General features: G+C 48.3%; 1 protein-coding gene across 1 annotated transcript in view; it reads left to right on the top strand.

Moving 5' to 3' along the window:
• Positions 1-21,319, top strand: part of L3MBTL4 (L3MBTL histone methyl-lysine binding protein 4) — a 347,858-nt gene extending 326,539 nt beyond the window's left edge. The window contains exons 15-17 of the mRNA XM_040970594.1: positions 9,737-9,906; positions 17,855-17,917; positions 21,155-21,319. Coding sequence (XP_040826528.1) covers positions 9,737-9,906; positions 17,855-17,917; positions 21,155-21,319 — 398 coding nt within the window. The remainder of the gene's footprint in view (positions 1-9,736; positions 9,907-17,854; positions 17,918-21,154) is intronic.
• The last annotated feature ends 6,260 nt before the right edge of the window (positions 21,320-27,579 follow it).

The raw sequence follows: 27,579 nt of genomic DNA on the forward strand, positions 1-27,579 counted from the left end.
ATTATTTTAATAATATTACTTAGTAGATTAAGGTACAAATGGTCAAGGGCTACAGGGTGAAAGTGAGTAATACCATTGTTTCCACACTAATATTATCATTTTCCCCTGTATGTGGGTTAGGGGAGAAACAAAGGAAGAAGCCCCTCCCAGCCTCCTACCCATCCCAGATCCCCAAAGGAAGGCGCGCTCCGAGGGTCCTGCTCAAACAGTTTTGATAGTTCATCAGTTCTGGATTGCTGTCAATCTCCCAGTTCCAATCGCAATGAAACCTATTCAGAGTCCACTGGCTGAGTCTCTTCATGGTTGGGGTTCTAAGATCAGCAGTTCAGTTGGAGGAATCTCCAAAGAAACTTCATCTGAGATGATCCCAGACCTGATTCTTGCGTGAGTTTGCTAGTACAGGGTCTAACACAGTCCATCACACCAATCAGCTTATGCACATGCTGGTCATTGCTATTGTTGGGTCAGTTCTGTTTCCAGCCCTGTCTTCCTCGTGAACCAATGGGTATTGTAGTCCAGATCAATCCTACCCATTTCATACTCGGTCCTCACGCAAGCCAGTGGATGCTGCAGCCTAGTTGGGGTGACTTCCCATAACCCCTACCAGTTCCACCCCCCTACCCTAGTTCCCATGCTTGCTAGTATGTACTGCAGGCTTGTCCAGTCTGTCCCACATCCCATTAGCTCTTGTACATGTCAATGGGCATTGAAGCCTAGTTCAACCCAACCAACCTACTATCCAGCCCACACACATACTGGCATGTCCCTTTCTGTCTAGCCACCCCTGCCCCATCCTAGTTTTCGTGCTGTCCAGTGAGAGTGGTAACCTCGAGGGAGGTGCCCACTATTTCCCTACTAGGTTCCCCCTCCCAAATTATGCACTCTTCAGGTGGTTCTGGAATTTGACTTGACAGAATTAGCTCCCAGTGCCAGCCTCTGCCAACTAATGCTGTGGCTAAGCTCAACCAACCAACCCTCACCCACTCTAATTTTTGCTTGCCCCAGTCGGAACAGTCAGCCCACCATGGCCCCTCCCTTATCTAGCTCCACATGAGGCCCACAAGTGTTATGGCCCGGCCTAGTCTGATCTGCCCCCATCCCGACTGACACTTTCCAATGGAAGTAGTTGTCCAGCAGGGGAGCCCACCTTCCCCTGTTGGCTTTGCCTCCTCCCCCTGATTTTCACATGTGCTGTTTGGGCACTGCAACCACATCTGATACGGCTCATTTCACCTTGGCATTTCTTAATGTGTACTGGTATGTGTTGCAACCGAACCTGGCTCGACCCACACTCTGTTCTGGTGCTCGGATTTGCCAGCAGGTGATATGAACAGATTCAGCCTGGTCTGCCCCCAACCCATGCCAAGTGTATGCCAGTGGGATAATTTCCATTGTCTGTTCTGGGCTGTTTCCTATTATGCTTTTTGCGCTTACCTGCAGGGACTATGTCCTGCCAGAGAAATTGTCTAGGTTCCTCCATCAGAAACTCTCCCAGTGCCAGATTTTGCGCATACCAGTGGGTCCATGAGCCAGCCCTACTCAGTTCACCTCCTGTCATAGCAGAAACAGTGGCTTTTCCTGACTGACCTTCAACCCAATCTGGTTCTTACTGTAGGATGTTTCAACCCAGCCATGGCTCTTCCATACCCACATAGAGCCCACACATGGTTCAGTTAAGGGCTGAGACCTAGCCTAGTATATCACACCTCTACCCTGGTTCTCCAGAGCACCAGATAGTGTTGGATGAAGTCTTTCCCAGCTTGGTGCTTCCAGTCCCAGTCCACACTTGTGCCAAGTGAGATTACAATTGTATCCTGATCAGAATGCAGCCCCAATTTCAGCCCATGTGCTTCTTGGTGGGAAACTCAACCCAGCTAGGGTGTCCCCTTAGCTCCTCAACCTGGCCTATTCCCAGCCTTAGATCATGTGCAGCAGTGGTTGCTCTGACTTAGCTTGGCAGAGCCCCTCACTTGTCCTGGCCCCTTGGATGCTGTGGCTTAGCGTCCCTGGCTCACACAGATCAGTAGGTTCAAGGGCCTACTTAGCATGACCTGTGCTCCAACCTGATTTCTGTTGTTTCTTGTGAGTTAAGGTTTGTTCAGCCTTGCCCATTCTGCCCCCTTCCAGTGGCTTCCAGTGGAAGCCCGGCCCACCCCACATCCTGTTTGAAGGTGCACATTCAGGTGCTGCTGCCATGGCCTGCCTTGACTGTTGTGGGTTCCTTTACCCGTGAGTGATGGCAGGTACCATGGTCACACCTAGCTTAGACCATTGCAACCCCAGCTTGCGAGCTAACCAGGGGGACTTGCATTTCCACAGGGTTGGGCCCACACAACCCCACAGAGTCTAACCCCAAACCAAGTTCTCTCACTTGCTGGATAGTGTCTTGACCCTGCCAAATGTGACCCCTCCACCACCTAGTTGGGTAATGGTACCTAACCCTGCCAAAGAGGCCCCCATCCATAGCCTTAGTGTGGATTGGTGTGTGGCAATCAGTGATGTTCTATGCTAACAGCCCATTTCTGGATTCCTAATTGGGCTGGTGAATCTGTCTGACCCAAATTATCTTCTGGATACTTCCCTCCAAACCACCAGGTCTCAGTACCCACACATGCTTGAAATTTTCATGACCCTGTCACTGGGAATCACCCAAAATTCACACACTAAAACTGGCCTTAGTCATGGGTGTCCCCAGGCAGCAACTACATATCTTAAAAACCCCAGAGTTTGCCACCGGACGGCCAGCAGGCAAAGCCTGGCACCAGTTGGTGCACTGGCCACCCAAGGCTGAGGGACTTCTGGCAGTGTCTTTGGCATGAGTCCCTAAGTTCCCTCATGGCAGACTCACCCTGTCAGAAGAGCTCTCTTGGGTCCTGGGGGAAGCCAAAGACTCATTCACTGCCTTCCAGCAGTGTCTTTGACGAGAATCCCCAGCATGGGGTCCAACCTGGCAGGGGCACCCCCCACAGCTGCCACACTGCAGGGAGCTGCAGTTGTCCCCAACCCCAAGGCCTGAACCTGAAAAGATATTTTTACAACCATTTTCATACACTAAGTCATCACAGTACTCTCCACATTTCAAATGCTCTGAAACCACATGTGGCTCATGGCTACCACACTGCACAATAAACAGATAGAAAATTTGCAAATTCTCTCTTCAACTTCTGATTTTTGAGAGCCCAGTCTATAGTCCATAAAACATCTCTGGCAGCATCCCTCATGTTTACATTAAACCAGTAGGGAAGGCTGAGAGCTGTGACTATCAAGCACTCTGAGGTAGCTCTGGATGAACTCTGCCTTTTTTTTAATGATGTTTACATAGTTGATCAGGGTGGGAAGGATTGGAAGGATCAAGGATTAGGGAAAACTAGGTGAGATCAATATTTCTAAATTTTCTTTTCCTTCTTCCTGTATCTGGGGGAAAGGGGTGATAAGGGGAGAAGCCACACCCACCCTCCCAACTACGCCAGTACCCGGAGATGGGGAATGGCCACCAATATCAACCCAGAGTCCCCAATGTGGAGTATGTTCTGAGGGCTCTGCTTGAGTGGCTTCAATAATTCTCAAATGCTGATGATCCAAGGATGAGAAAGTCCTTCCAAGGTCCATTGGCTGACATAGTCAACCTTAGAGTCTCCATTTTCCCAAATATTTGCTGTTATCACTTGGTTGGAGTAGTTGTTTGTTCCACCCTCCTTCTGCTGCCATGGTACCAGATGTCCTCTGCAGATCCTAATAAACTACCACCTGGGCCTAATATCCACTGTTCCATCTTTTCCACTGAGGAGAGCACCCCACCCAACCTGGGCCCCACCATACCTCTTAACACTGGCCTCATAGAGTTGGCATCCTTGACACAGGTGGGCCTAAGAATCCAGACCAGGCAACCCAAGCCTTGATGGACCCCCCTACCCCCAGGGTTCACATACCCAGCACCCCCTGACACTTATCTTCAGAAAAAGAAGAAAAGAAAAAGGTAGAGTAGGCTAGGCGACTATGCTAGCACACTGGTATGGTTTGGCATTAACCAGGCCCAGGATGCCCACCAGCTATTAGCTGCTTTTCTCCCAGCCAAGTAACATTTGCCTAGGTACAATGCAGCCTAGACTGTTGCCCACAGCTGGGGATGAATGTATTCTAAGTAACAGAGTGAGGAGGTAGGACACAGCACGGCAGGCCAGCCACAGCATGTGGTGAGCAGTGATATGACTCAGCACAACTGGGACGACAAACACAGACGGCTTCCACCTCCATGCAGGCATAGACTGATGTCTTGTCAGTCAAGCTTGGAATTCTCTTGTTTTGGTTTTCTTGTCTATTTAGTAGTAGAGGGGATAAGGAAATGGAAAAGAAGAGGAATGGAGTGGACTCAGAAGCATCAAGAAAAGATAATGCAACCTAGAAATGACGGGTTCATACACCCTGAAAATAGGTGATCAAGGAAGGAAACAGCTTTTCCAAGTGCAAAGCCATTTGTGAGCTTGCCTCTGCCTCTGCAGTGGAAGTCACCAGGTGAGCACAGCGCCAGCTGGGGCAGAGACAGTCCTTCCATACGCGAGGGCTGACGGGATGGAACCAGTCCATGGGCCTCTAAGGCTACACAGTGAGCAAGAACAATCACCTCCTTGGATTTGGGGGCCAACTGCGCTTTTATTTCCTGAGTCCCTCCTTGTGCCAGTGAAGAACACAGTTGCATTGCCACCCCTTTCATTGAAAAGAAGGTTACTTGTGAAATGGGTCTCCGTTTTTAGTGGGATTAAAAATAACTCCGGGGCCCGTCATGCAGACTCCAGTTTACCATTTATGACTCACTCGTTTCAGTTTTGTTGTGTGAGGCTTTTGTGAAGAAACAGACGTATTTTTAAAGAACATTTCCATAAAGAGTTTTTTTTTTCTTTTGTGGGAGTAGAGCAGGAGTGGGAAGGACAAGCGAGAGGGACAGAGAAGAAACCAGGGACCTAGTTTCATATTATTTTCAGACAAATTAAAATCCTTTCATTTCTAAGTACATTTTTAAAAATGCATGAAATTAGGAAGCAGACATCTCAGCTCACCCTCTCTGGGGGGGTTCCCCTGGCAAGGTGGCCCCTCTGTCCCAGGCCAGCCACTACTGGCTGCACCACCCGACCCCCTGGACCCCAGAGAGAAAGGACTGGGCGCCAGCCTAGCCAGGTTTTCCGGACTTGCAAGGAGGCTTGCCTCTCCTCGGGCGGTCTGCGAGGGCTCCACATGTTATTTGCTGCTCTGCATGAATGCCGAGGCGGCCAGGCTAAGGCCTGCGGCGCTGCAGGCCACGGCGGCGCTGGATCCTGGAGAGGCACACAGAGGTGAGGGACCTGGAGCCCTCCAGATCTCACAGTGCCTTGAATGAAATCATTAAACACTTCATTACATTTTTTTTAACAGGCCATAAAACCCCCTGCTAGAGATTGGTAGCATAGAATTCTTCCAGCCAAACAGTGGCACATGTGACAAACCACCAAGGGGACAAGTGCTGTGTGCTCTGTTTCCAGGAAGGAGGCGGGGAAGGTGTCTAAGACATATTTATTGTCACTCACACACGGACATGAATGTCAGAGGCCAAGCCAGGATTAGATGTGCATCCCATTTTCTGGTGCAAAGGACATTTTGATTAATTAAAATGTTAAAACCTCCGGTTGGAGCGCTGTTGTTACTGGCTGCATTTCCCTGGCTGACTTCTCAGGGTGCTGGGTTGGAGTCAGCACTGCAGGGAAGCAGTGTAACCAGGGAGCCTGCCCTCATTGCTGGGTTGTGTCGGGTGGGGGAGGGGAGATGGGAGCCAGAATGAGGGGTGCCTGTGACCCCAGTGTGTGCCCCAAATCTCTGCTTCTGCAGCACACACAAAGACACAGTGGTCTGATTCTCTGCCTTTGATAAGGATGCTGCACACCTCCTCGCCAGCTTAGGTTGTCTTAATTAACAGCCACTCAGTGAGTATCTGCTGGCACAGGAACTCTGACGGGGCTGGTAAAAAGTGGAAAGCAGTGTGTTCACAACTTTCCAAATTTTATGCAAATTTTAAGTGGTTATTTTCAAAAGTCTAATTTAATGCACCACATTTAAAATCATGCAAATCACTAGAAATTTTGAAAGTCTTTCAGGAGCCACATACTCTGCAAGCTGGCAAGCCAAGTGCATTTGGCAGCATGAAGGCCCCCAGTGGCCTACAGAGCAGGAGTCCCACCCAGCAGAGCCTGGGACCTGCCCTGGGCTCAGACTGCATCAGTGTGAAACCTGAGCCTGACCCTCCAGGTCTCTGTCTTGGCCCCAGTTGTCCTAGATTTTAGGCCCAATAAACCACACTGGCTCTGGACCCTTTGTGTGACCCCACATTCACTCTTGCTCCAATTCAAAATATGTTTGCATCTTACAGCAATGTTAAAAATCTCTGGCAGTTATGTAGCAGAAGCTCTTGTCATGATAACTCAGGCAATGCCTCCAACAATGATCCCTCCATTCCAGAGCAGAGAGACCTTGAGCCATTACATAGGAGAACCAGTTTCCAAGTCAGCTGCCCTGGCCCCTTCCTGCCTCAGCAGCTCTGTGGCCTGCCACCCTGCACTGCTAGAGCTGAGTCTCCCACAGAGGTAAAAGGCAAAGCAGCCACCGGGAAGCAGTCCTGTTACTCTTGAACAGGTGGATCTTGCATTGTGTCTATGTAGACCTACTTGCCTTTATAAAATGCCCATCCTGGCCTCAAGGAGTTTCAGAGAGAGTTGATAGAGTAGATTCGATGGTTACACCACACTACCTGCTTAGAGACCCTCTTCCTCACCCACACATGTGTCTTTTTGAATAGTGACAAGCTTAGCTTTTCATGATGTGTAAGTGTAAAAATATTATCTGTGGGACCACCATTGTGGCATAGCAGGTGACACTGGCACTGGGACACCAACTTCTCACATGAGCAATGGTTCTTGTCCCAGCTGCTCTACTTCAAGTAAAGCTCCCTGTTAATGTCCTGGGAAAAGTAGTGGAGGATGGCCCACGTGTCCCAGCCCCTTCCACCCAAGTGAAAACTCAGATGAAGCTCTTGGTTCCTGGCTTCAGCCTGATCCAGCACTCGCCATTGTGGCCATCTAGGGAGTGAGCCAATGGAGTGAAGGGGTGTGTGTGTGTGCGTGTGCGCGTGCATGTGCCTGCCTCTCACACTCTGTAACTCCAACTTTCAAAATAAATTCCTCTTTGTAAAGTCACTTATGTTCAACATGTAGCTTATTGTGGCAGGTAATTCTTGAACTTGGAATTGCAAACAGACAGACATGGCAAGGGCTCTGGACCCCATGTGGGGAAAACTGCAGTCTAGCAAGTGGCCACAGGTCTTTCCCCACCATCTATGGCAAATGGAACCTGTTCCCCACAGCTCTCATAGGCTTCTCAGCCTGAATCCAAGTCTACAACAAAAAGCCAGTGTTCTCTACCCCTAGTTGTAACCTAATGGCCATATTTAAGGTCCTGAACTATCTGGAATCACCTTCTCCCATCTCCCAGAAGCCTTGCTTCACCTTAGCAGTGACAAGCAGTGGACAGAGCAACCCCATACTGTTAGGGATATGCCAGTCACACACTAGCTGTGTGCACAAGATTTTTGCTCAAGACTCAGAGCAGATAGTTCTCTGAGATTATGGTAGAAAAACATTCCTTCCTGGAAGCACACAAGCTTCTCGTTTCTGTTGTTACCTTCTAAATGCCTTGAGCCTTTGTCCATGAATCATAGGAGTCTGCTCCTCATCACTTGATATCCTTGCACTTCCAAAATAACGAAGTTGTGCCTGTGCGTATATTTTGGAATATATATGTTGGAAGCTATGCACAACTTATATGTTAATGCATTTTTTCCAAGTTCATGCTGCTTCAACAAAAACAACGCATAAGAGATGCAGTGATCCTTTCCCAGAATCCAGCTGGCTTTGACACCTGTCTCAGTCCCTACAAGTGCACGGCTTTAGTTCTCGATCTCAGAAGAGCCCCTGTGATTTCCTAGTGTGCGCAGCAGCCAGCTGCCCTGTGGCACTTCCACCCTGCTTCAGGACAGGCTGTGTATGCGTTCCTCATCCATCCCTACAACTCTACAGAAGAGTGTTCACGTTTGTCAGCACATGAGCTTTTCCAAGATGTAGTCTCCTTTGAGAAGCTTCAGCCTTACATACTGTTGGCCGAACTACAGAGAGAGATAACCTATTTACATACTAAAAAGGTCAGTGTTGGACAGTCGGCAGTTAGAGAGGAATCTGCTGCTGGGTGTAACTGGAGCAGAAGGATTGGTGAGAAGCTGGTAATTTGGCTGTCCCTTTATCTGCATAGACAGCAAGCACTGGTAAACATGAGGATGTCTGTTCTGATCTGCGACACTGGCATTGGGCAGAGAAGCCCAGCGGTGGCCATGCTCGCTCGCTGCCCAGAGCCTCGCTGTCTGGTCTGTTACTGCAGGACCATGTCAGTCTCACCTACTAAAAGCTATAATTAGTTTCAGGTGGAAACATTTGAACATTTGAATAATAACTTTTCAGATTCTGTTAGTAAAACACAAGCCACCCTATAGATTTCGCATTGTGCGACTGATGCTCAGTCAGTCCCCCATTTGCACTAAGAAGGGTTGGTTTCCAGAGGGCTAGAAGCATTTCTCTTTGTGTTTTTTCTGAAAAGTCTCTTTAAATATCAGCCGTTTTATTTTGCTAATGTGGATTGAAAGTAACTTTAAAGATGTCATTATCAAGCCATTTGTTTTCTCTGCAATTTCTGTAATATTGTCACTCCTTCTCTGTGGATGCAAGGCAAAATAACTAGGGGGTTGAGGTCCTCGCTACATCTTAAGGATCAGACTGCATCCCAAGAACTCAGTCAGTCTTGAAGGTGCAAAGTCAGTACAGAGGCTGCTGATAGTGTGAGGCCGAAGTGCCTCCTGATGCCAGCAAAGTCCTCCCCCTTACAAGAGCAGCTTGTCTTGAACAAGCCAGCAGCAAGCATCCTTTGTGCCTGAGAAACCGCGGTACGTTCAGAGCTGTGCAGGGAGAAGAGGATGCCCCATGTGAGGCTGCCTGTGGCAGGGAAGTCCCACCCCGGCCGTGACTGCTGTCCAGAAGTCCCTGGCTGCCACACGATTTCACGCCAGCCAGGTGAGGCCATCCTGTCTTGAGGGGGATCTAAAGTGGCAGCTGATGTCTCCCTGCCTCCCCTGGGGTCGCTGTGCTGCATTTCGTGCTCTGTCACCCCGGGGGTTTGCAGAGCCAGCTGTGGACCTAGCCTGTTCTCTCTCGAGAGATGTTTGCAGCAGCCGCCAGAAAGACATGGTTCTTTGTGTGCATGCACAGCCCAGATGGCTCAGTGTGGCAGCCTGCTTAATATTCACATTCTGCATGGTCTTTGATTCCTCTGATTCTTGATTCAAGGAGAGGGAAGCCAGAGGCAGTGACAAGCCAGTTCTCAACTGCCCATCAGGCAGTGTCTCAGAGAGAATATTTGAACTTGGTTAGCGAACAGCCGCAGTCTTCTGGGCCTTAGGTGATATCTGATTTTCATGACCATGTTTTAAAATAGATCAGTGGTATAGACTGTGCTCTGGGACCCCTCTGGCAGTAGCCCTGCAGGATCAGTAAGATGAGGGCTGTGACTGCCTGCACCTCACCTAAGCTGACTCGGGGCCTCTGTCACAATACTGACCTGACTTGCGGCAGATGCACAGAGCCCGTGCTCATTCCGCTCTCCTCTCTTGCAGAATACTCAGCCGAGCAGATTCAGCAGGCGCTTCACCAGTCGGTCTTTATGTCCTCCATGTTTGTCCACCCTTTCCGGGACCTCCCCCTGAACAGGGAGCGGCACTGTAAGCTGCTTCCAGGCGTGGCGGACATCCAGGCCAACCAAGTGCCCCAGTGGACGGTGGATGAGGTGAGCAGAGCTGCTCTGGGGTGCTGGGATGGGATAGGCAGGCTGCTGAGGTTCTCTCACCAGGCCTGGGAGGATGCCCTTTCTTTGTGGGTGTGGCATCCACTAAGTCAAATTCACAGTCTTAGTTGGAGGGAGAAGCAAAGTACAGTTATCAGGAAGTGGAGATAGCCTGTGGCCTGTCCAGTTAGTCCTCCACTTCCTTTCCCCCAATACCATCTGTGCCCAGCACCATCTGCCCAAGACAATAGAAGCACAGAAGCCTAAGCCTCCAGTTCCACCAGGACAAATGGAGCAGCATCTTGGGACTGCATCCCAGCAACATCCCTCAAGAAACAAACACCACCCCGGGTGTGCCCCCTTCAGAGCAGGCCCCGTGACCTGCAGAACCCTGGGTCAGCCTACATACGGTTGCTCATGGTCTTATGTCAGATGCTGTAAGGAGGGTTCAGGTTTTAATATAAATGTGTCTTGCAGTACTGGTTTCTAGTGAGGATCCATTAAGCCCCATTGCCTACTAGAATGTTATAGAGATCCTTCATGCTTAAAACAATATGCTTTTAATAAGTACATTGAATTAATATATATACTATTATATATTATTATATATATTATTATGCATAATATATTATTTATATATATATTGTTTTCACTAGTCAAGCATTAGATATATATTTTTTTCTAATTAAGGAGAATCTAGATCACCTTGAGGTCAAGATAATAGCTGGAGCTGAAGTTAAATCAGGCACAGAATGTTAGCTGAGTGCCTACTGCAATCACCTTCCGCTAGTCTTGACTGAAGACTTCCTTTCCAGCTGTGAGCCAATGAGCAGGCAGGGCTAGAAGCCACTCAGATACCAGGGCTGTCAGATTGGGAGGCCTGAAGCCAGCCTGTCCCTGCCTTCTCCCCACACCCCTCCAATAGTGAGCCCCACATTCCTGTGTCTTGCCTACCCAGCTGTGAGGCAGAACACTATGGCATTGTTTTCCCAGAATGCCTTGCTTCCCCTCCCCGTTCCTTGAACGGCCCAGATGGTCCTGGGAACGGAAAGCTGGCTGAACTCACCAGGCTCTGGCTGGGTGTCTGCAGCGGCGGCTGGCAGGCACACCTTCTCAGTAAAGCAAATGTAGAGTCTGCTCCTGGTTTATGAATATTTTCAAGTTCGCCAAGTCTGTAAGCCACTTCAGGACCAAGCCCACCAAACTAAAACCTGTTATGCTAATCAAATCACAATGGTAACACTGCGGAGAAAGGGAGTGCAGCTGGGAACTAAGTGGCCAGGCCTTCGTTCTCAATTTCCCAGCCGTTTATCCCAAGTCCTGCCTGGGAGTCTGACAGAGGGCCTTCTTCTCTTACTGCTCCCCAGTGTCCTGCACACAGAGTGATGGCATGGGCAGAACAGCTGCCCACGTTGCAGGCCTAGCTCTGCTCTCATCTCACCTTGCTGTGGGCTAGAAGGGAGCACTTAGGACCCCTGCACCCTGGAATACAGAGAAATTGAGTCCTGACCATGGGAGACTGGTGGAGAAGGGAGACATGTGACATGTCTGCCCAATTCAGAACAGTCCCTGGCTCCTGATACCATTCATAGCCACACAGTCAGACCATGTCTGTCTTTCCACTCTGACCCTCCTTTCCTGCCCCCTCCCATGCTACCACTGCTACCAGCAAACCACAGCTTCAGCACTAAACTATGAAGTCAGCAGCAGCACAGGGAAGGAGGCTAGGCCTCGAACACAGAAGAATAAAATGATCCCAGTGCAGTTCAGTTTGTAGTCGCAGCACTACACCTGCTTGATGAGCTTGAGAATGAGTGGGAGTTCTGAAGGAACAGAAAACTGCTCAGCCCAATGTGAGACTTTGAGGAAAGGACCCAGTGTGGGAGCAGGGACCAATTTGGGGAAGCTGGGAAGGTACTTGGCACAGGTGCCTAAGTGGGCAGCCCCAGCTAAAGAGTACAGTTGGAGAGGTGCCCCCAAAGGCCTCTGGGGAAGAGCTAGGGAGAAGAACCAGAAAACGGACAGATTCTCCAAGAAGCAAGGTGTGAGCTCATTCAGTGCCCAGGACGGGTCAGATCAGGGGTCCTGGCTGGGGCGGCCAAGCCAGGCTTCAGGAGCTTCAGGAAACTATCCTGCGTGTGTACCTGTTCACGGCCAGCACACTCCTTACTTCTCAGGTCCCTTCATGAAAACAAAAGCAGAGGGAAGTGGGGCGGAAGCAGCTGGCTCCTGACTGATGAGTTCTGAGTTAATATCGAAGGAAATCAGGATAATGAATAAAGGGAGTTGCTGATTCAGATCAAGTCTCACTGGGCCAGGGAGGGTCTCAGGATGAAGACTCAAGGGAAGGGGACTGGAATCTGTCCAGGACTGGCTGGAAAGCTGGGGTCCCACTTCCTAAGCTCTCTGGATAGGTTCACATGGACCCACAGCCTTTTACCACTGGAAAAGGCCGGAGAGCATAGGAAGATTTTTCTTGGAAACAACCATCAGAGACAACAAAATGCCTTGCATTCCCGCTTGTGATGCCTCATGAAGCTTTCATAACCATGACTTCCATCTGGGAAGTATCCCAGAGACCAAGTTCATTATTCCCAACATTGAACGTATTTAAGTCTCCAGAGCTTATAGCGAGATGCCCTCAGGGACAAGGACTTAGTGCTAAACCTTTTCCTGTATCCTGTCCCACTACCCACATTTCCATCACCAAAACAGGTCTAAGAGAATTACCTTGAATGGGCTGTCAATGGGCCCTTGGGACTGTTCTGTTTGTGGCTTTAATTGACAGGGAAGTTCTCAGTAGGGCAGCTACGTAAGAGGTACTGAGTGAATACCAACCAAAAGCACTGTCAGGTCACAGTAGCTGTCCAAGAGCCAGTCCGCAGGGCCCCTGGGAGTGTTTTGTGCTTGGTTGTCTCTGGGCACATTGGAGAGCAGGGGCAAGGCGTGTTGAAAAGAGTTCAAGCATGTTGTACTAAGTACCACTCAGTGAGACTTAATGCCAGGTGGTGATGGCCAGGTGGTATATATCCCTGTGTACACAGTAGTGGCTTGGGAGGGCATCTCTGCTCTGCACCAGCACAGGGCGTTGTCACTTGCCACAGAGCCCTTGGCAGCCTTTGAACTCCCTGGTTTCCGTGGCTGCTTGGTAGTTTTCAAAGTGTGAATGGACTGTGAAGTCAGCTTTGTGCTCATGAGTTGAAAGCTAAGAGTTGAGCCTACCTAACATGTTACAGAGGTTTCCGCTTTGCAAAGCCTTGGCTAGCAGCAGGAGGAGGGGTGTGCGTGCTGAGTTACCGTCAGTGTAAAGCGAGCAGGGGTACCATTTAAGAAGTTGGTGGAAAATGAACTTAAAAGATAAAGGATTTTTTTAAACAAAAATTTGAAATTTATTTTGTAAGATACAATCTATGTCACTGTAGTTGTTCTTTTTTTTTTTTTTTAATTTTATGGTACAATTCCATAGAGTCTGGGATTGAAATCCATTTTTTATAATATTCATTTTCCATTAATTTCTTGAAGATGCCTCATATTTGATATTCTGGGTTTTTTTTTAATACCCTGTATGAAAGTTCATGCTTTTGGAATAGGATATTTCATATCATCTGCACCTTCAAAGCCAATCATCCTGTACTGAGCAGGTGCCTGACAAGTGCTGAATGAATGAGTGAATGAATGAAGTCCCTTCATTCCTGCCAGGCGTGTGTCCAGGCACATAGGTGCAGGGTACCACCTGTCAGGAGCAGGGTAGCATTATTTTCAAAAATGCTATGGAAAGTACCCCTTGTAAGTTCCCCGTGCAAGAAATGCCCAAATGCTCATTAACTGCGAAGGATGACAGTCACTGCGAAAGTTTACACAGGAGGGGGTGCTTGAAAAATCCAGGGTACTGCTCACTAACCATAGTTGCCTTATACTGTTGAGCCCTTTTAAAGTAAATAAATAAATAAATAAATAAGCTCTGTGGCTAAAATATGAGAGGCAGACTGGAGACACTGTCCCACACAGCCAGAGAGGCATCTCCAGGCTCAGAAAAATGAGAGGACACCACTGTGCAGCAAGATTGAAGGACCAGCATGCCTCTTCCCTCACCCCTCCCCGATCCCTGAAGGACACAAGGCATGCTGAGCTGCAGAGAGCAAGCGAGAGAAAGCAGGTTGTGGGGTGCATGATTGGGTAAAGCAATGGGCTCCTCTGTGGAAACCCTGGGCAGGGTCACCCCCAACAGCTCTTGTCTCATAGCCGGATCCAGCTTACTCAGTGTCCTTCCAAAGTAAGGCAGGGTTTTCGTCATAGGGCGCTGAGCAGGCAGGAAATGTTGGATGCTCTGAGCTAACACCAGTGCCCTGGGATTCCCACCAGGCTCTCATCCCAGGCCCATCAATGATCATGCGGGGGCGGGGGGACAAGCAGGTGGCCATTTCCTTTCTCATCACTTGCTCTCATCTGAACAGCTGTCCACAGTTTACCATGAACTTGAGAGTGAAAGAAGTCTTCTATAGGGACAATGAGAGGGAAACTTTGTGATGTTAGTCTATGGTGTGTTTAAGCTAGCCACTTACATGTGGAAAATTCAAAGCAATCCCATCTTTCTACTGAAATTCAAAATACAAGTTGTTCTTCAGGACCTTGTAAACCAGCTAATTACCCGGAATCCAGAGCTTTGGGGATTTTTCAATTCTTAAAGTATCATCTCAATAGGTTTTGTGAAATTTGTCCTGTACTTTGGGAAAGAAAGAAAGGGAATGTCTTACATGAATGGCTAGGAATTCAGATGAGGGGACAGCCAAGGAGCCCACAGCTGCCCCATAGACTGCAGACCTCAGAGCACTGGCGAGGAGGCACAGGCACTGGGCTGACGTTGACCAAGGCCACCTTCTGGGCAGCACCCGCTCTGTTCTGTTGACACTGTGGTTCAGCACATTATTTATTCCCATTAAAAATCCAATTTACCTCTGACACAGACAGTGATTTCCTGGCTAACAAAATGAAGGAAGAAGGATGTGGGCCTTTTTTCATTTGTTTGCCCAGAAAAGGACAGTTTAACATATGCAAACCATCAAAGCTACTGGCAACACTTGCTCTGTGAACAGAAGCCCTTTGAAACAACTATTTCAGAGCCCTCTTTCCAATCAGCCACCTCATTCTGAAAGTGAGCCTGGCACTGGCATGGCTTCCCCACAGCAGCTGGTAATGGTGGAACCAAATGTGGCTATTCAGCTGATTTCTGGTCATTCATCTCTATCTTTATGACATTGCATCTTTCTGTGAAAAGGTGACCCCTACAGAAGAGCCTTTCTGCGCATGAACATGAGGCAACATCCAGACACGTGTTTGGATGTCCCAGGTGGGATGGGCGCATTGCTACAGATCCCTGCCAAGTGGAGACCAGGGACACTACTCAACCCATGCAGTGCCCGGGGCAGCCCTCAACACAGAGAATGAGGTAGCCCAAAGTATCAGGGAAATTGAAGCTGAGCAGTTGTGCTCGCAGGCCTGCTGCCCACCCTCAGCTTTCATTCCTTCCTTGCCCCCACCTGGTCCTCTAGGCTTGGGATTTTACCTCTGCAGCATCTCCTGCTCCTGCCTGGAGAGCAGAGCACCTGGGCCCTTGGTGCTTCCCTGTGTCCTGTTGCCACTGGGTCCCCTACAGATGATACCAGGGAGCCTAGCATGAATCCCCTAGATGCTGCCGGAGCATCGTGCCAGCTTTCTTGAGCGCCACTGTCCTCGGCCCTCAGTGCACATTAGCGTCAACCGAGGCGCTCTAAAAATAAATGTGCAGCACTTGGACCCAGCCCAGCTCAGCTCATTTGTAATCACAGTGGCATGAGGCCTGGCCCTCATTTGGTTTCAGTGCCCTGCAGGTGAATCCAGTGCATGGCCAGAGCAGAGGACACAGGGCTCCCTGCCACTAGCTAATGGAAATGCAAACTCCCATGGAGAAACCAGGGCTGCCTCTGCCTCTCTTACCACTCAGCCCCAGCTGTGCTGGACACCCCGCTGCTGCTGCTCACCCTTCTCCTGGGCTTGCTCTTGAGAGTCTCGGGCTGCTCTATTCATTCACCCCAGGTCACCCGAAGTGGAAACACTGGGCACACCTCAAGGGCTGCTGCCTTCATGGAGACTTCCCTGAATCCTCCCTACACACTCACATACACACAGCCCGCGATACAGGCAGTCTAAGAGGAATTTAAGAGCTTTCCCAAATGCACCAGATACCTCCTGTCAGGCATTCAGTCCCTACCTGCTCATGGGGGCAACCCTCCCAGCACCTACTGAGAAGCCTTGCACAAAGCCAGGAGAGCAACATGGAGAAACACAGAGCCCCTCCCTTCCTCAGTGTCCAGGGCCTGAGACCCTGACAGTCCTGAGCAGCCACCCTCAGGCCTGCCCTCACCTGCTCTGTCATCACCCCATCTGTGCCATTTCAGTAGCTTGACCAGAGACCCTCGGTGGCACCTAGCAGCTGCCTGCAAATACCAAACTCGCATCCTACAGCTCCTGTTTGCCTAGGCAAACTGCATTAACTTAGCGAGCTGGTTTGGCCTCCCCTGCTTATGAATTACTAGATCCCACTGTGAACCTGCTCATCATGCAAAGAGCCAAGGATGGTGTGAGCACCCACACACAGGCCCAGGAACTCCCAGGGCCTGAAGGTGTGACCGCATGGCAGCATAATGACTGCTTTGGGAGCACATTTAAAACCCTTTGTCACTCAGCACTTTAGTAAAACAACTGATGATAAAATATACTGGCAACAGCAGAGATGAGTAAAAGCAGACGCCAACACACTGATGGCTCCAAGAAGATACTGTAGAGCTGTGAGCGAGCTCAGGGCACACATGCAGGTATCATGGTGAGCGCTGTGGCTGTCACTGTGCTGTGACTAAGAATCCATGAATACCTAGTGTCCCTCCTGGACTGCTGTTTGTGCCCAAGTCCGGAAGAAGCAGGTGTACCTGGATACTTGTGGAACAGGCTGACCCCATGTCCTGAGCTGTGTAGCTCTCTCTCAAGGAGAGATCAGAGAGAGGAGGGCAGGTGCACAGAATGCAGGCAACAAAGGCAGAGGGCGAGAAAGGAGTCCCAAAGCAAAGACAGTTCCTCCTGCAGGCGGCACCTGCCACGGCTGCATTCACCTTTGCTTCTGGGAGCCTTTCAGCCCATGCTGCCTCCACACCTGACCTGGCCAGTCACAGCCAGAACTCAGCTGTCCTTCCACTTTGTCGGGAGTCTGCACTGTATCACATGTGTTCAGTCAGCTCCCCACAAGTGTCTGCTAGGCATACCGAATCAGTTCCTGAGCCATCAGCCAGGTCTTTGTCAGAGTGCTCTCTAACTTAAAGGAATTTGGGTGATGGGGGATATAGTGAGAATAGGAAGTCGAATTGAAGAGATCGACTTTAGAATTTTGCATTTGGACTTGCATAGCCTGAGTTCAGATCTGCCCTGCTACTGACTGTGCATGTGTGTGGGTTGCCAAGATTCAACTCTAGCCTCATTTGTTTGGGGACTCACATCTTAGATGTAGAGTTTTTGCAGTTGGCCAAACACCCGGTGAGGACCTGGGGACTAGGAGAGGAGCGAGAGAGCAAGTTGACAGATCAGCACCCCTTGGCCATCCTCATGGCAATGCTGCACAGGACCACTGCCCACTCCAGCCCACTCCCTGCCAGGGGGCTTGGGAAGACCAGACGTAAGAAACTTCCCTAAAGCCAGAGCCTCAATCAGATGGAAGCTGTCTTGACACCACTATCCCCATGATCCAGGAAAGGCCTGGTGACAAAAGGACAGAAAAGACTGGAGCTCTGATTTCTGAGCTGTGAGGTGGTAAGGGCTATTTGAACAGCAAGCAAGTGAACGATGTGGAGTGTGTCTTCCTCCAGTGGTGGACTTGGTTTACCTGCAGGTGTATGTTCTAAATGAGACCTTTCAACTTGCTCTGCAGGTGGCTGAGTTTGTGCAGTCTCTTCTGGGCTGTGAAGAACAGGCTAAATGCTTCAGGAAAGAGGTGAGAGCTATAAACAATATATGCATCTCTGCTGCCATACCTCCAGAGGTGCTCTGTGTCCATTTACAGATGTGTACATAAAAGTTGCTTGTGGAAGCAAGAGTAGGGCCAATGTGGAAAGAGCCAGAAACGCAAGTGGGATATCAGGACTGCTCCCGTCTTGAGTTTTCTTATACCCAGCTTTTCTGTCACAGAGCTCTGTGGCACCTGGCTCACACGCCATGCTTTGTAAATACCCTGTACAAGATGATGTGTCTTTGCCACCTTCCATTTATGTAATTGAATATCACGGCGTGGGTAACTAATATAAGCTTACTTAGGTCACTGTTCTGGAAACAGGAAGGATTAGGTCAAGAGGCAGCATCTGGTGAGGGCACTCTTGCTTTGGGGACTCTGTAAGGTTCCGAGGAGGTTCAGAACATCACACGGATGAGGGGGGTGCATCCAAAAGCCGGAACTACCCTCACTTTTATAACAAATCCACACAAAAGATAACCTGTTACCTGAGGACAGAGCCCATCATGGCCTACTCTTCTGCATCCACATTTTGAAACGTCACAATGGGAACTGGACATCAATATAAATTTTGCTGATAACTTTCTAACCCTGGCAGTAATGAGTTAATACTTGCAGGTGTCATGAAGCATCCTCCTGATGGTGGCATTAAGCCTCCCTGTGGATGGGAGGGAGGGAATTGGGACGGAATACTTCCTGGGATTTCACTGGGATGCAGAGGGGATTTGTCCACTCCCAAGTAAGGATGGAACCATTCAGTCTGTCCCTGCCCTGCACCTGCTTTATGAGTGATGCATAGAAACCAAAAATATCTTCCTGTGGAGTTTCTGCTTTTTGCCTTTTGGCTAGTGGCATGCTGAACTGCTTAACATTTGGTCTTGGAATTAGTATCCATGATCAGGGCTGCAAAAGAGGTTACACCTACTGCAGAATAACAGTGAGCATGTTCATGCTGTTGACTGTTTACCTGGACTTGCCATGTGCATCCTCATAGTTGTAGAGCATTGATCCCCACCACAGCTCCATGATGGTGGCCCACCCAGGAAGGACCTGAGCTGTGGAAGGTTGGACACACTGAGGAAAAACGGTCAGATTCCAGAGCCTCAATTGCTGCTCTAGAACTCTGCCATTCTAGAAAGCAGCACACACCTCTCTGTGTTACGAATGCAGAGTACTCTTCAGAGCAAGTCCTTTAGGAGTTGGGAGTCCTGGATCCCTGAGTGCCCAGAGGGCAGCACAGCACCAAGCTCAGGTGGTATCAACCCAGGCAGTTGCCAAGGGCTCTGCCTGCCCATGACTGGCTCGGGTATGACCCTGACACACACATTCATACACACACAGTGCACTCTGCACATATGGCAGTGCCCAAGAACCCATCTTGTCCACTAGATTATCTATATGGGGGAGGAAAAATAGTGGCTCTTGGCACGTCAGAGTGCCCAAGCTTAACACTTCGAGTATTATAGTAGTTCTGTAAACATTAGCATCTTGTTGTTAGGACACCTGATTATGTAACAGGTGGCATTTTCCTGAAAATCCTGAGGTTGAATCCAGATCAAGATAATGGAAGTAGGGACATGCTCTCCTCTGCCTTGGGAAAAATATTCCACTCCCCACATGGATGAGACCTTAGGCACCATATGATTATTGCACAGAAAGCTTGCTAAAACTGTTTTAAAAGTTAAGACTCTTGCGTACCACCCAGGGGTCTCCTTCTCCCATAGCATCCCTATGTAAGGGTTGTGTACAAGTCATTACTGAACATCTGCAGTTGACAAAGGGTTAGAATCCTAGTGCTAGGGTCAGGAAGGGTGTTGCCATGGATATCTCATGTCTGCCTTTGTGGTTCTGAAACAGCAAATGAAGGAGATTCTGGATCCAGGAATCCTGAGCCAGGCTGGGTGCAAGTAAGTTGCATTGATGGAAGGACTTGCAGAAGACACAGGACCTTCAGGAGCTATGGATAAACAGCTCACTTGGTGGCGGGGTCACCTGTGATGGGGGAAGCCATTACATTTTAGGCTAAAACATATTTTCAATTAAAAAATATGTAATTGTTGGGGCTGGTTTTGTGGTGTAACAGGTTAAGCCAACACCTTGCAACACCAGCATCCCATCTGAGAAGTAGTTCAGGTCCCAGTTGCTCCACTTTGGATCCAGCTCCCAATAATGGACATGGAAAGAAGCACCTCCGCCCTCATGGGAGCCCAGCCCAACCATTGTAGCCATTTGGGGAGTGCAGCAGATACAGCAGATGTCTCGCTCCCTATCTCAGCCTTTATCTCTATAACTTTGGCTTATAAATAAATGAATAATATGCAATTTTCAAATTAAGATTAAATATATTCAAGGTATCCAACATGATGGATTGGTATGTATATACATTATGCAGTGATTGCTGCAGTGCCATTAGTGAACAAATCCATCACCATTCCTGATCTATATTAAACCCCAAACTTGCTCATCTGAATCCAGGAATCATTCTGAGCTAGTTTAAAATATAATTTAGGAATTAAAAAGGAAACAATTATTTTGTATACATTTCTACTAATATTGGGTAATACAGCTTTTTTACTTCATTTAGGAAAATCAAAGGAAAAAAAATAAGCAGCCCCCAGTATTTCATCAGCCAAAGATAGCTTCTCTCAATACTGTACATACAGACTGCAGATCTATTAAATATACATTTGTATAAATGTGACCGTGCATATATACTGTTGCAGACTAAATCTGACATCTTTCTGTAGCATCATATCTTGTTTTGTTGTGTAAGAGTTGATGAAAGATTTTCCAGGCCACTAAAAGCTTCACTGGGATGTGAATTGGGATGATGGTGGCTCCCCATCCCTGTCGTTATTGTAACCCTGGGTTGCGTCAGTGCCTGCCTGTTATGAATAAGACTGAGACATGTAACGTATTCTTGGAAGAAATTGCTAGAAATTTGCTTACTATCAATTCTTAAGTCTCTCAATACAGACTAAGATCAAGATTTTGAAAACATCACAACCAAAATGTAGCCTGGGAGCACTTTGTGTCTGTTGAGTTCATACTCACCAGGGTGCCATTTTAATCTAACTCAGCTTCAACTGAGCAGCCGGTGGAGGGAACCCTGAGGTCGCTGATCTCCTTCTGGGGCCATGAGCCCCCGTACCACCACACTGGGCACCAGGGAACAGGCCCACAAACAGGAGTGTTCATTTGTGTGTGTTTCCTTCTTTGTAGCAAATTGACGGCAAAGCCTTCCTGCTTCTGACACAGACGGACATCGTCAAAGTGATGAAGATCAAACTGGGCCCCGCACTGAAGATCTACAACGCCATCCTGATGTTCAAGAGCTCCCAGGATCTTACTGAGGAAGACCTTGCCCAAGGCCAGGTCAGGGCATAGCCAGCTCACAGGACTTCCGCAGGCACCAAGCCCCTTGGCAAGATGCGCGTTTTTTGATGTTGATGTCTCTGCTTCTGTCCCGCTTTCACCAGGGCATTCTGAAGTATCCTTGGGCTGTGTGTGCGGAGGACCCTGATGCCTGACCCCAGGCCTGTGGCTGCAGGTTGGGGCACAAGTTGAAGTTTAGGAAGGGCACCCTTGGGCAGGACCACCCGCTCTCATGTGCTGCAGCAAACAGACCAAAGAAGCCCCAGTCACACCCAATTCTCCCCTTACAACGGAAGAAAATTACGCCCCCCCCCCCATTTGCAAGCACACAGCTCTCTCATGGGCAAATGGTGGAGATGTGTCTTCAGAAACACTGAGGAGTATCTTCACCCACGCCACACCTGAGATGGCCCATCTGCCATCTGGGGGGCCACGGGTCCAAGAGAACAAGGCCTGGTGCTTTAAAAAGAGAGACAGAGACTTCATGGGAGATTTTTACATCTTTTACTCAGGAAAGTGTGAATCTTTAAAGATAACAGCAATAATAAGCACATATTTTCATTTCTTACTGTTCCATTATCTGTTTCCTGGTTTGCTCCCCACGGCCACCCGTGGTTTTCTGGAGTTTACAAGAAGGAGGAGAATAGCCGGGGCTAAGGTGAGAGCAAACTGTTGTGGGAGAGGGTGGGCGCGTTCAAAGCTGGCCTGACCCTGCTGAGGCCAGGGCACTTGCAGAGGGCCTCGGGGCATTGGTGGGTAGGCTGCCACCCACCTGGGCTACACCCCAAAGAGGTTGCTGCTGTACCTGTTTTATCCCGTGGGCTGTGGAATTTGTATTGCAGTGAGCTGTTACACCTGGGCCTATACACAGCTTTTAAACATTCGATCTCTAAGCTAAGGAGCTCGGTATCAATTTCTAAAAATTGTTATCAGTCCTTTTCCTTTTGGTACAAGTGTTTGTATCTGAGATTTCTGTGAGGAATCAATCCCACCAATTTTGAAGTCCTTAAATACCTCTTTGCTTACAGTTCTGGCTCCTGTCACACATAATAACGGCCACCCTCAGGGGAGGGCACAGTCATCACTTCCGAGTGGGAAGAGAAAGGCTATAACCAAGAAAAAAAGACTCAGCCCTGACTATCCATTTCCTTTGTTAAGAATGTTACAGTTTAAGAAAGTGGATCCTACTTCAGGAATTTCTGAAACTGTAGGTCCCTGTAGAAAGAATAAATTTTCTGAGGTGTGCGTTGATTCCAAGCCTTTCACTCCTTACAGAAATGGAATTTGAATACATTATTGTTTGCTGTTAATTTTATTTCTATGGAATTTGGTTTTGTTTGTTTGTTTGTTGTAAACAGCCATGTGCAATAAAAGTACCTGTTCTGCTCTGTTAAGATTTTAATATATTTTGAATGATAATAAACAGACAAAAGCTGCATCTGGTGAGTGTCTTAATTACTGTGCTGTCATGACCAATGCCTGCAGCGCAGCCTGGAGCATGCTTTCTCTGTGAGTGGAGAAGGACAGCAATGTGCACTGGCCAGCGAAGAAGTCAGCCACTTTTGGAGGGTCACATTCCTTAGGGGGTCTCCTGAGGCATCAATCATTTTTTTTTTAATTATGGAGAGCTGCAGAATTGCTCATTGTATAGGCTCCATGGTAAGCCAGAACTTTGTGGCTTGTATATCAGATACCGGCATTTCAACACGAGGATCCTGAACAGGCTCTCAGCAGGACGGCCAAATTAGGGTTGAACTGTTTTGTTCATGTGAGTTGGTGTGATCACCTAGGAAGAGAGTGGTCCCGCTGTCCAGCTGTCTGTTGGACGTCTGGCTTTGTCTCCCGGGGACCTCAAGCTTGACATTCAAAAGAGAACTTGGGGGACAGATGTTCTGTCACAGGAAGCTGCTGCTTGAGCTCCCCCAGCAGAGCGGCCGAACCTCTCTCATGTTCACTCCAGACAGGTGCAGTGGCTCAATTGGCTAGTGCTCCACCCACAAGGCCAGCATCCCACATGGGCGCTGGTTTGTGTCTCACCTGTTCACTGGCACACAGGAAACCTTTACTTGTGGATCAATGACTAAAGCAAGCCAACCTCCTCAGAAGCTCCACCTGCACCATTTCCTAAACAAACAGAACAGCTCTGAAAGAAGAAAACAACACCTACCCTAAGAGTTTTTCAGTATGACTTTGGGGGTGCCCACATGCTTGTGAAAGCCAACAGTTGGCACAACACATACTAGGGTGCTTCAGAGCATTCGTGGAAAACTGGAATTAAAAGACAAGTTTATTTTGGTGTGAAAGATGCTTTTAAATGCATGCAATTTTTTTTCCATGATACATAATTACCATGAACTTCTTAAAGAACCCTGGCATATGCAGATTTCACATCTAGTAATACCAGTTTGCACAACATCTGTGAAGCATTCACATAGCAGGTACTGACAGCTAAGAGCCGCCAAGAAGTAACATCAGGAAACCGCCAACAGCAATTCTTTTTCTAAGTCAGCAGTGGCTGAGCCTCTGAGACTCTCCCATGAACAGGCCCCATGAGTCCTTAGGCAAGCCTGTCCAGCCTTGGGCAGCCCTGCCAGGCCCTCCCTTCTTAGTGCCGCTCTATGCTGGAAGCCCAATGGCAGGTGTGGCCCATGCAGCTGTGAGGTCCCCATCCTCCCTGGTCTCACCTCTACTCACCTCAAGCTTCTGATCCAACTAACATCCCCTTCCTCAGTCCTGATGGGCCCCAGGAGGGAGTGTCCCATCACAGACTGAAGTGGTCCCTGTGCCAGGAGCAAACACTGCCCCACAGGGTCAGGCAGCGGCCTGCCCTGACAGACCCAGTCAAGCCTCTCACCGGACACAGCTTCTTCCTCTTACTTGCCTCCTCCTGACAGAACTGCAAAATGTACAGGCTTCTAGGTTATTAGGAGAAATTCCCCCAAAGGACCATTTGTCCAACACATGCTAAGTACACATCATGATGCTGGAAATTAGATCATTAGCAAGAATCCTAAGGGAGCCTAGGACTTCTGAGACTGTCATTTCAGATAACTTTAATAAAAATAATTTCTCTCACCACAGTCCTAGGATATTAAGAAATATATACCCTAATGGTCTCTGAGCACCCCTTTTCTTCCTCTGTGACTGGCAGTCCCGACCGTGTATAACCCACATTGTGAAGGCATGTCTAGGTGACAACACGGGAGATAGGGCCCTAGCCAGCTCAGGATCCCCACAAGGACACCGCGTCCTGGCTGAGTGCTGCCTTGCAGACATGCCTGGGCTGTCATAGGTGACTCATTCATGTCCACAGCATCCCTGTCTCTTGAGCAAGGGTGGAGGCAAGGAAGGATACCAGGAGGCACTTGGGCTTTAGATATGGTGCAGTTTTAAACCCACAGACCTGTGACTTGCCAGCTGCATGATCTAGAAACAACTTTCGACCACTCAGCAAAACACCAGCTCTCACCCACTCACTCAGTTTTTAGCTCTGCAACTCCCAGAGCTTAAAAAAATAATAATCTTCGGCCCGGCGGTGTGGCCTAGCAGCTAAAGTCCTCTCCTTGAACATGCCAGAATCCCATGTGGGTGCCAGTTCTAATCCCAGCAGCTCCGCTTCCCATCCAGCTCCCTGCCTGTGGCCTGGGAAAGCAGTCGAGGACGGCCCAAAGTTTTGGGACCCTGCATTCATGTGGGATACCCGTAAGAGGTTCCTGGATCCTGGCTTCGGATCGGCATAGCATTGGCCATTGTGCTCACTTGGAGAGTGAATCATCGGACGGAAGATCTTCCTCTCTGTCTCCACTCCTCTCTGTATATCTGACTTTCCAATAAATAAATAAATCTTTAAAAATAATAATCTTGACTGGGGCTGATGTGATGGCTCAATAGACTAACCTGCCTTGCAGCGTGGGCATCTCACATGGGCATCAGTTTGTGTTCCGGCTGATCCGTTTCCGATCCAGCTTCCTGCTTGTGGCCTAGGAAGGCAGTGGAGGATGGTCAAGTCTTTGGGCTTCTAAACCCCCATGGGAGACTTGGAAGAAGCTCCAGGCTCCTAGCTTAAAACCGGTCCAGCTCCAGCTGTTGTGACCATTTGGAGAGTGAACCAGCAAATGGAAGCTCTTTCTGTCTCTTCTTTTCTTTGTAATTATTTCTGCCTTTGAAATAAAAATAAAAAAATTTTTAAAAGAAAGACTATTATCTTGAATAGGAAGAGTTTCTATGACTATATGCTTAATATTTGAGAATATATATTCTCTATGAATATGTTCACTAACAAACATATTTCTCTCAAAAATTATTCCCATGAATATATTCATGGGGAATCTGTTTGTTAATAGATTCATGAATATTCCAAGTGTTTCTAAATCTTCTTACGAGTAAGTTTGTCAATGACACATTCATCACAAGTCTTTCTGCAAGATACATCCTTATTCTATCCCCTCAGCCTCTGTTTCGCTCTAGCCCTCCATCTGCAGGTGCAGCAGCAAGCTAGGCCAGTCCACATTCCCTTATATCATGCTGAGAAGACAAAATGAAAACTGTTCAACTGGAACTCTGGAGTTTGGTAAATTTGCTGACTGGGCCATTTGGGGAATTGGTGATCAGTAATTTGATTTCTCAGTGAAATTATCTGCTTCCAGCTCTTTACAACGTATCTTTCTCTTAGACAGATGACAGGTTTTGAATCCAATGATCAATAAAACACACTGCCTAGGCTGGTGTGGGCTGGGAAATCCATAGCCATGAAGAAGAGGGGCTGCTATGGGACGGAGCAGAAGGCCTTCCTCCGGCAACCAGTGTGTTGAGGAGCAAGGCTACGGTGTCCCAATCACCATTGGCTGGTGGTGGGATGTAGGAACAACCCAGAAGTGGAAAAAAGCCAGTGGGGGAGGTCATGGAGCAAAAAAAAAGTGTGAAACAGCTATTCAAAAGAGAATGGAAATTAAAAATGGCAGAAATGAGACTAAAAATATTGAGCTAACGTCTTTTCCTCCTAATACTTCTCTTTCATGACATCCTGCTGGTTTTTATGCTGTTTTGCCTGTAAGGCTGCACCCATCAGTTCCCCATTCGCTTCCATTTGGTCCTACAATATGTTCTCTTCTATCCTGGAATGTAAATATCAAAACTAGGAACAGAAAGGGCTGAGAGCGCCTATAAAACTGTACTACATAATATAATGTAAGCAACAATAAAAAAAAAAAAAAAAGAAAGGGCTGAGAGATCCCTGGCACAACCCGGATGTCCCACAGTGGATTCAACCCCAGTCATTAAGTTGTAACTAGCAGCAGGTAGATCAAATACTCCTCGGGACAGTTTTAAATCAGATGCTGGCGTTCTACTGTGAAATCCTGGGATCTCAAAACTTTTCAGTAAGAGACAATATCAAGGAATTGAGGAACAGCCCAGCTTCAATTTTGTTTTATTGTTTTGTTTTGTTTTTTTAAAAATAAAGTGGAGTTTCCGCAGGTTTTCTTTATGTCTTGGTTTGTCTCAATTTTAGTCTTAGAATTGTCATAATGGAACATCATTAACCAGGTAAATTATAACCCCAGGGACTGTGTGTGTGTGTGTGTCTGTATTGATGTTTGTTGTGTCTGGATGTGGGTGTGTGAGCATGCATGTGTCTACACCGATCTTTGTGTGTGGAGTGGGTGTGTGTGTATTGATGTGTGTGTGTGTGTGTGTGTGTGTGTGTAAGCTTGCATGACTGGAGACTGGGTAGCTTTGTGTGTGTGGTGTGTAGACATGTATGTGTATTTGTGTGTGTGAGCTGGAATGACTCTGGAGACATGGTGTGTGGGTGTAACTGTGTGTGTGTAATGTGTGTGTTTTCATGCACGTATGTTTGTGTCTGTGCATGTGTAAGTTTGCATGACTGGAAACCGGGTGGCTTGTGCAGTTTGTGTGTGTGTGCATGTCTGTGTGCCTATGTGTGAATGTGTGTGTGTGAGTGTATGTGGAAGCTGGTATGTCTCTGGGCATAGACTGGCATCTGCTGAGCACCCTTTTGGTTCACTACCCAAGGGCAAAAGAACTACTCACTTTTACAGCAACTGAGTCCTGTGATGCCGTTCATCCACTCGGGGCAGAGTCCTCAGGACTTCATCACCTCCTTTTCAACCTCCCGTCCCAGCACACTGAACATAGGAATCCAACACATGAACTGAGGGGCACCTCGAAACTGTAGCACTCCCCAGAGCTGCCCAAGTCTCACCATGCACTGGGTGTGCGAGTGGGGGACAAGGTCAGAATTTTCATTCCAC

This window comes from Ochotona curzoniae, unplaced genomic scaffold, assembly GCF_017591425.1.
Source record: "Ochotona curzoniae isolate NIBS_2020 unplaced genomic scaffold, NIBS_Ocur_1.0 scaffold_4812, whole genome shotgun sequence".
Lineage (NCBI taxonomy): Eukaryota > Metazoa > Chordata > Mammalia > Lagomorpha > Ochotonidae > Ochotona > Ochotona curzoniae.